General features: G+C 42.3%; 1 protein-coding gene across 2 annotated transcripts; it reads left to right on the top strand.

Annotated features, from left to right (window-relative positions):
• The first annotated feature begins 3,930 nt into the window (after window positions 1-3,930).
• On the top strand, window positions 3,931-8,190 carry LOC147443876 (E3 ubiquitin-protein ligase XB3-like). Of its 2 annotated transcripts, none has more exons than XM_086526688.1 (8): window positions 3,931-4,151; window positions 4,475-5,062; window positions 5,147-5,278; window positions 5,440-5,561; window positions 5,640-5,789; window positions 5,882-5,992; window positions 6,638-6,896; window positions 7,157-8,190. In XM_086526688.1, exons 2-8 carry the CDS (start codon window positions 4,880-4,882, stop codon window positions 7,595-7,597), a joined length of 1,398 nt encoding a protein of 465 aa, XP_086382814.1. In that variant the 5' UTR covers window positions 3,931-4,151; window positions 4,475-4,879; the 3' UTR covers window positions 7,598-8,190. The 2 variants fall into 2 exon arrangements, with proteins under 2 accessions (XP_086382814.1, XP_086382815.1); XM_086526689.1 differs by having other exon boundaries at window positions 4,472-5,062.
• Window positions 8,191-9,339: the final 1,149 nt, after the last annotated feature.

Below are 9,339 nucleotides of genomic sequence, written 5' to 3'. Positions count from 1 at the left end.
TCATTAGGGATGAACATGTAGTTCTTTGTGTTCCAAACTATTCAGAATTCTAACACAAGGACATTCCCTATCTATAGACTTTTCAAGATACTCAGGCGAGTAGGAAATCTCGCTCACAACTTCATGGAAAGTTACGCCAAGGTTTCCTTGCATTATTCCAGTACCTTCAAAAGATCTGAAAACTGGTTATGCCTTTGGACAACTCTTAGTTGTGGTTACTCCTTTACAGTACTCAAGTGAGTTATAAATGGAGTTACCATTTAGACCCAAGTCGCTCTTAGTTGTTGTTACTCCTTTATAGCACTCAAGTGAGTCATAAATGGAGTTACCATTTAGACCCAAGTGGTTGCAAACGGACAACAATGTTGAAAATCAAGATGTTGCTCTTGGTTTCATTGAACCTCCTCACTACACCAATTATCGGTCATACAGACAACTGGCTCACTTATGGGACATCAATAAAGAGAACATCAGTATTCTTAAGAAGATATTACTACTTGTGTTTTCGAGGTCAAAAACTCTTCCTTAAGGGGGGAGTAATGTCAGGACAAGGGTCCTATGGGGCAAGGCCCAACCTAGGGGGTCAGGGACTTAGGCCAAGGGCCGGCTGGACTAGTGCGGACTGGGGATCCGCTTAGGGCAAGTGCTAGGAGCTAGCCTATATAAGGGGCGGTAGGGAGGAGGATCCCAGGTTCAGTTACCCTAGGTCTTACATCGGCTGCGCTCCAAAATCTATCGGATTATGTGCAGCAAAGGCCCACCAAGCAAGACTAGTTTGATATAAGGCTACGGTATTTAGCCACTTGGCTCAATCGTGATCCTAGAATGGGAAGCATAATCCAATCTTCAGTAATCAGTAAACAACACTGCTGAAAGGCAACTTATGCATGCTTTTACGACGATGTGTTGTGCATCAACATAAAGGATGTATGAGGTCGTAAGGCAAGCACAATGAGACACGTTAGCACAAAAATCTCCCAGCACTGATCATAATGATGTTGATGACAATGAAAGGCAGCATGAGACGTAAAGCAAGTGTAGGGAGAGTGCATGGCACCAAGAAAGTCTCCCCCTTGATTGGTAGCACCCTTCAGGGCTTCAGAGGCGATGAGCTTCAGGAGTCTCCCTTTGACATGGGCCCCTAAATGACCTCTCATCCACCATGCTCAGTCTCCTCTTCAACTATGCTATGGCCTCTCATCCACCATGCTCAGTCTCCTCTTCAACTATGCTATGGCCTCTCCCTCTTATGACGCCATGGCTGCCCACTTCCATGTGCTAGTTGCTTTCGAAAACTACTCCTTGAACTCACGTTAAAAGAATCCCTAGGGGATTCACCATTAGTTCCGTATGGGTATCACGTGAGTGTAAGGGAGGGGGTTTTGGTAGGGAGGGGAGGTATTTTTATATATGGTATGGTCCATATATGGGGAGATTTTTTCCGTATATAGGGGTAATTTTCCATTTTTGGTGCACGCAGGTGACGTCTCACCAATATTATTAGTGAATCCCCCGGGAAAGAATCTTTATCTTTTTACCTCCTCTCAACCTTTGTCTCCTTCCGTGAAAACTCCACCTTTAACTCTTAGAAGTGAAGTGGAGCCCTAAACTTTTCATCATTACAAACCTCTAAAATTCAAGTATGGAGACCAACTTACTGATCCTCTTTGATGCCAACAATTAGTATTCTCTCCAAAATCCTGGGCTTGGACTTGCGCTTTTATGTGATATCATAATTAAAGACAACCGGTACATCCCAAAGCTTATCTTTCAGCCTGAACATATGAAACAACCACTTCCTTAAGATAAAAACCTCCCAGCGTTCATCATGATGATGATGAAAAAGATGATGATGACCACTCCAATCATGATGTTGTGTTGGGCGTTAAAAGGTAGCATGAGATGGATAGCAAAGAGGGGCGCATGGTCGTTGTAAGATGAAAAGCTCCCAATGAAGATGATGATGGCCACTCTAATGATGATGATGTGTTGGGCGTCAAAATGTAGTGCAAAGAGGGGTGAAAGGCTATCATAAAGAAAGCACAATGAGACAAAGAAGATGTGCACGGCACTAGGGAAGTCTCCCCCCTTAATTGGTAGCACCCTTGAGATCTTCAGAGGTGATGAGCTTCAGGAGTACTTCTTTACAATGAAAAGCTCCCAGTGTTGATCATAATGATGCTGCTGACAAACAATTCAATGATGATATTGCTGTTGTGTACAAGAACGGGTATGACGATAAGGATTGGATGCCTAAATCTTAGTGCAAGAACCATGATGTCCAATACCACTCCAATTGTTGTGCTTTCATGACAGCATGCCTACTCCAGATATTGATAATGCCAAGAGCCAGGATGATCAGCATTAGCGATTTTTGACTAACAATCTTTATGACAATGATCACATAAATTATACTAGGAATGTGAGTAATGACGACTGCTTCAACTCTGTGACTCAATTATGTCAACACGAAAAGAAAATTTTCACAAAGCAAACAAAGAGGTAGATGCTACATTTTCAACAGAAGACAGTTAATAATGATTGAGGTATGTAAACTTTGCAATTTATAAGATGGCTCACGGCACCAACGTGCTTCAATACATTCGAGTGGGGCTTTTGAACCAAGAACTCAACACTACAATAAACCCTACACCATATATTACGTATGACATAAAGTTACCTCTGCTTCTCTTTAAGCTTAATCAATAACCTATATCTTTTGTATTTATCTTGACTCCTATTTTGTGTCTGACAGAGAGGACATATATTCACAATAGCGGACGTTTTAACTGCACCAGCATGACTCCAGCTCGACAAAATTGCAAGGTCCGTTATTTGTATCCAATTCCCTATGCCTATACGTTTGTAAGCGCAACACATAAATGCTACAGGACAAGGCACGTCTTTCGCTTCTTATAATTTTTGGAGAGACCACAATGCCAACTCTTCACCATACTTTTGTATGGCACTTCTGCATGACGTGCATTGTATATTTAGCATTTTCACTTTGTGTCTAACTGTAAAATGAAATGTCTAACTATTAACATTGCTTTTATGTAGCTTGATTCAAACATTGTCCTCTTGCTTGCACAATTGGATGACACCCATACACGATTACTAGGTCTGTATTTCTTTTTTTAGTCTGTTGATGCTTTTTGTATTTTTTGAGTTTGCCAATGCTTCCTTAAGTTTAGTTTAGCCACATGTTTTCCTCACTAGTGCATGATTAATCTGGATCATTGAATCTATATATCAAATAGACACACACTCTTTTCTCGTAGTTTGGCAATTCAAGTTATGTATTACAGTACTCAATGCACTCTGCACATGCTTACTTTATTCCTATGTGGATCTACATACGTCCTTGTTTGGCAATGCATCTTATATATTGCAGCCCAACGTTCTCCTTTGCATAACTGTTATATAGCACGAGGACAACTTTTTATCTTAGCGTTTTTCTCCTCTAATATGTTTTGCACTAAGTTGTGTGATTGACAACCAAGACTCCTTACTGCCTCCGGCTGCGACAACACGTAATCCTCTCTCTCTCTCTCTCTCTCAGGTTCTATGACAAATAAGAGAAAATTGACTATGATGGATTTGGAGAGTAAATACACATGCATTTCATTTTTAAAAGTTCATCAGCATTTTATAGACAACTATAGAGGTAATTGGTAATCATATATGCAATTATTTTCTAAAAACTCATCAGTGCATTTCGTAATTCGTTTACTTCAGTGCTAGATTTTTGATGTCAATCTGCGTACGTCCTGCTAGGTTCTATAGCAATGCCCACTAAGCAAGACTAGTTTTAAACCAGTTTATCAGGAAGCACCCATCGAATGCTGCCCGTGAGCCTGAGTTATATCACGGAGGCTCAAAGCTTCAAACCACCTAAGCTACGCTCTTTGAATAATAATAATCACGCGAAGTTGCAAAAATAAGATCTCTCTCATTTCGAAAGTGGGGAGGGTTGTGAGGGGCAGAACAACCCTCTTCCCCCCTCCTCTCCCTCCTTCCTCCTCTTTCTCTCTCTTCCGGGTTGTGCTCATTTTCCGGGATTCTGGTGGCGCCTCTCTCTCTCTCTCTCTCTCTCTCTCTCTCTCTCTCTGCCTCTTTCTGCTGCAAGGGTTCTGCACGAATCTAGCCGGGTAAGTTGGTTGTTTTCTTTTCATTTCTTTTGACTACCGCATATCAGTCGGAGACGTAGATGTGAGGGTTTCTCTTTTCAATTACCTCCGCTAATCAAGCGGGTTATGCTCTTGAGGTTGGGCTTGTGGGTGTTTTGATTACAATCAGGTCTGAGAGAGAGAGAGAGAGAGAGAGAGAGAGAGAGAGAGAGAGAGAGAGAGAGTCTATTTTGCTGTATCTGAATTCTTTTTTCTAATGCAACTTGTGATTTGTAGAGGAAATCTACTCTGATTTGCAACAATATGATATATTTAGGGGTTGTTTGGATTTAATTTTCTAGCAGATTCTGCTGGCAGAGGGGAAATACAGATGGTTGCTTGAAGTGGGGGACAGAGCTTTTGGCTGATGAGTGGAGGGAGCTGATTTGAATAAGCAGAAATGAGAGGGGCATCACCACCACCACCACGCCATTGATGCATACATGCAGAATCAATTCTGGGATACAGCTGTTGAAGGATACTCAGCTTAGCAAAAATCATCTGCTATCGCGCCTTGCCCAAAAGCTTTTAAGTAATTTTGCAGACAGAAGCTGGCTCGCTCATACCCCATGCACAGTATTCATACCTTGGCTTATTTGAGAAGCAGCACAGATGCGAGATTGGCATATAGTCGTGTATCCGCTCGGCTCTACTGTTGTAGAGTGGCCCACATCCTGTATAAAGTAACGTTTTTGCACCTATAGACAACCATGGGAATTGCTTACAGTTGCCGACACAATGCGCAACAAGAGCTCTTTGCAGTTATCCGGGAGGGCGACCTGCAGCAGGTGATGGCGATCTTGAACAAGCATCCCAAGCTTCTCGATCGTGCCCTTTCACGCAGGACCCGCCTTTCAGCCCTGCACTATACTGCCTCTCATGGACAAGCTGATGTAAGTGTTGCTTTTATTGTCCTGATGATAGCTATGGAAGTGTGAAGATTTTATTTAAGGAACGGTTGCATGCTATTTTTGTAGGTGCTTCTGCTGCTGTTGGCAAAAGGTGCATCGGTGAATGCAGTAAATCATCACCGGCAGACTCCTCTCATGCTTGCCTGTAGGAATGGACGGGTTTCTTGTGTGGAGCGGTTTGTCGAGTGGGAAGCTGATGTGAGCCCATCATCTCTTATATTGTGCTTTCTGTAAATATGTAGATGTGATGGAATTGCGACAATCTGTATGCACCAAAGATAGATATGCTTTCCTGTTGATTAGTTTGTGGCTTTTTATACGCACGATAATGCATGAATTCTCTTTAATTTTTGGAACAGATTCTCATGTTTGATGGGATCAATGGGAGAACGTGCCTGCATTACGCGGCGAAAAGTGGACACCTTGATTGCGTTCAGAGAGTATTAGACGCTGCCCAGTTGCCTGCAGTGGCGCAGACATGGTAGAATTTATAGTTGGGTCTTGATTATTTTCAACAGGTTATGTGTTGAGCATTAATAACCATTGGATTATCTGGCAGGGGGTTTTCTCGGTTCTTGAATGTGCGCGATAGTAGTGGTGCTACTCCTCTACATTTGGCAGCACGATTCAGCCATGCTGCAGTAGTCCGTTTGCTCTTAAGCAAGGGTTCAATTGTAAGCGCAACAACTACGCGATCAGGTGGAAGCGGGTGGGTTTCTTGGAAAGGGTTATGAATCGCCTATGCTTCTGTCACAAGTTCCGCAAATGTTTGGCTAACTGCATGCACTTTTGTGTCTCTAGCTGCGGCTTTGGCAGCACTCCTTTGCATTTTGCCGCTCGTGGAGGCTCAACCGAATGTGTGAAAGAGCTTTTGGCATGGGGTGCTGATCGAATGCAAAGAAATTGTCAGGGGTAGATGTTTTAACTTATTTGAGTACTTGTGTTTGTGGGTCTTTCTTTTCGTTGATAGGTACAAGGTTTAAAGTGCATTCTTAGGTGGTTCACTGGCAGGGACGCTTGAGAGTTCAAATTTCTTTATTATGCTAAGAATGAAGCTACCTTAATTATTTCCAGAGCCATGAGAGAACCGAAATATGCAGATTTGGATAATATGTGTGCATGTGTGTATATCGATTCCTGGCTCTACACCCACTGCTGGGCATTCTCTTATAATACTATGGATGATGTAGTTGTGAATGCTCTTGGAGTTGTCGTTTTCAAATTTAGAGATTCACAGTATGGCAGCAATACTATGCATGACGTAGCTGATGGTTATGTTGTCTAGTGGAGGACAACCATGAGCATGTTCTTGTAGGTGAATTGGGTTTTCTTCGATTGATTTAGGCATTCAGATCCACACTTATATTTCTAGTGCTCCAGAAGTGTTTTAAGTACTACAATAACAACAAGTCACCGTGAGTCTGCACATTTTAGATCCCTCTTCCAAGCACAGGGCTTCAATCAAAGCCCGCTGTCACAAGAAGGCTTTACTTTTGTAGAAATGCATTTGTTTCGGGAATTTACAGCTCTCGATTCTGTGTATTTTGTATGCTGCAGCCAAACTCCATTTTTTATAGCCATGAAATACAACAACATAGCATGCGCATCACTGCTGAACCCTCACGCCGCAGAGCCCTTAGTGTGGCCATGCCCATGGAAGTTCATGAGCGATCTGGATTCTGAAGCTAAGGCTTTACTAGAGGCAGCACTCATCCAGGCCAATGATGCATGGGAGAAAAAGTTATTCGCTCCACATAATCTTAGCACAGATGCGGATTCTTCAAAAGGAAAGACAGAGTCGCTTAATGAGGTTGAGGTTAGTTTTCACACCCCAACCCGATAAGTGAATATTGTTTTTTTGGTGGTAATTTTTTTGTGATGATTGATCTTCTATTCGCCTTATGATTGCAAATGAGTGGTAATAATCTGATGTGTATTCTGCTGCAAAGATGATGAAATATGCAGAATTTGAATTTTCAAAACATATGGAAAAATGTCTAAGAAATAGGCAGAATTTGCTTAATTTTTAATAAACATGTAAAAATGATGTTAATGAGGAACTTGTATGGGTCTCAGGTCGATGATGAGGAGGTTGAAATGTGCTGCATTTGTTTTGAGCGTGCATGCACGATTGAAGTGCAAGATTGTGGACATCAAATGTGCGCAAGCTGCACACTGGCTCTTTGCTGCCATAACAAGCCCAGTGCAGCTATGCCAAATTCTCCTGCTCCTGCCTGCCCCTTTTGCCGTCAAATTATTGTGCAGCTCAAACGGGCAGAAGTAAAAGCTTCAGTAGAAGTGCTGCCCTTGGATGAGGGGAGAGAGGAAGAGAAGGAAGTCGATACATTCGGTTTGGCAAGCAAATGCAAGAAGTCTGCAGAAGGGAGTAGTAGCATCATGGGATTGGTGGGTAGAGGATCTTTCAGGCTCTTGTCGTCAACAAAGAGCTCTGGGCGTGTTATGGATATAGATGTTAAGGATCCAGTGGCGGAGCCGCAAGAGATTCACATGCCATGAATGCAAAGCCTTTTGCCTTTCTGCTAGTGAGGCGTATACTGTGAAGAAGAGAAAAAATAAAGACACAAATCATGGAGGTTTGTATGGCAAAGAACCCCTAATTGAGCTGTGAGTCGTGCAAGGCGAGCTCTGCCGAGCGGGTTGTTTGGAAGGGGCTATGTTGCTGCTACAAGCCAGAGGTACATGAGTCACAAAGCTTGATGATGGTCTGATAATTTCTATATATATCAATATGACTCACAGCTCGAGGTAAGTTAAAATCAGGGTGCGCGCACAATTTTTGGCAGGGGGTTTCGACAATGATACGCCTCTAATGTTTGCAGTCTGGAAACCAATTATTGTGTCCAGGAAGAGAGGGATATCTCTCTGTAAGTGTTGCAGGTGGGGTCATTGCTTGTACACTTCTACCCTTGGAGCATTTTCTGTGGCCATTTTTGTATTAGAGCGAGGTTTTTACAAGCCAAGGATTTGCTCTTTATAAAGTTCATTCTATCAGGTCTCTTAGAAGGTGGTTGTAATTGTGTATGATTTTTGGAAGGCTTCATGATGTAATGGTTGTGGAGTTGAAAGATTGGAGTGGTTTTCGAAGTTAATCGTCGCCTCTCTCTCTCTCTCTCTCTCTCTCTCTCTCTCTCTCTCGTAAACGCATTCGCGGAGTGTGCACTTGCACAGAGAAAGGAAACAGCTGTGTATTTCTATTTCCAAAATTGCTACTAGGCAGAATGTTTATGGTTCATACAGTGCAGGCGAATTGCCATTTCGTTTAAGTCCCAAGTTTCCTCACTAGTCCAGATACATGAAAAGGAGCTTTCAAGTCCTGATTGCAAGTATGGTTGGTTCACCTCCAAAACCCTCTTGAAAGAGAAAGAGAAGGGCACATGAGCCGAAGCTTCACCACCAAATGATTCCTTTGTAGGCAGCGGCAAAAGAACTGATGTACAGATACATGAAAAGCAGCTCTCAAGTCCTGATTGCAAGTATGGTTGGTTTACCTCCAAAACCTTCTTGAAAGGGAAAGAAGGGCACATGAGCTGAAGACCTTTGAGTGGTTGGGATTGACCAAGTGAGCACTTTGTAGGCAGGGGAAAAGGAAACGAAGGTTGCTATCTCTTTGGATGAGGAGAATATGGCCAAGCTTGAGGTACACATGAACATGTTTTTTACTAAATACTATAGAATGACCCCCATCTATTGGGCTGATGCTCGTGTATTTTGGATTATCTTTTAGCTGTTTGGGTCATTTTGAATATGTATTGTTTAGCCCATCTTGAATTGCTCAAGTATATGCCTCCTTGGTTTTGCCTTTGCGAATTCCTCATCAACTCTGTTATCAAATGTAACTTCACTTCTTTCTCTTAACACTAGTTTGGTATCAAAATAGGATAATTGAGTATTCTTCTTTAATAAGATTTGGACAAAATGCTGTGTGCATGAGAATCTTTTTTTTTGTTGTTGCGGCCCTTTTGTACCCTAACGTTGACCTTAAATTGGAGATGAGAAAAGTGTATAGGTTAATCTCAATTGAGAGATAAAGGGGCTTGGAAAGGCCTTGCGACTTGATGAGCATAAGGCAATGGTTATGGAAATTGCCAAACGCAAGACCAACGTTGTACTTATCGGCACTTTCAACATTCACTTTTGTTGACTCTTCTCATAGTATTTCCTTCTCAGATGCTTGGGCTCATCATGGCCAATAATGAGTACTCACAAATTGTGTGAGTTTATGAAGAATAGGTACCCTA

This window comes from Adiantum capillus-veneris, chromosome 13 (assembly GCF_014529385.1).
Source record: "Adiantum capillus-veneris isolate H3 chromosome 13, ASM1452938v2, whole genome shotgun sequence".
Classification (NCBI taxonomy): Eukaryota; Viridiplantae; Streptophyta; class Polypodiopsida; order Polypodiales; family Pteridaceae; genus Adiantum; species Adiantum capillus-veneris.
This window is presented reverse-complemented; position numbering and strand designations above follow the sequence as displayed.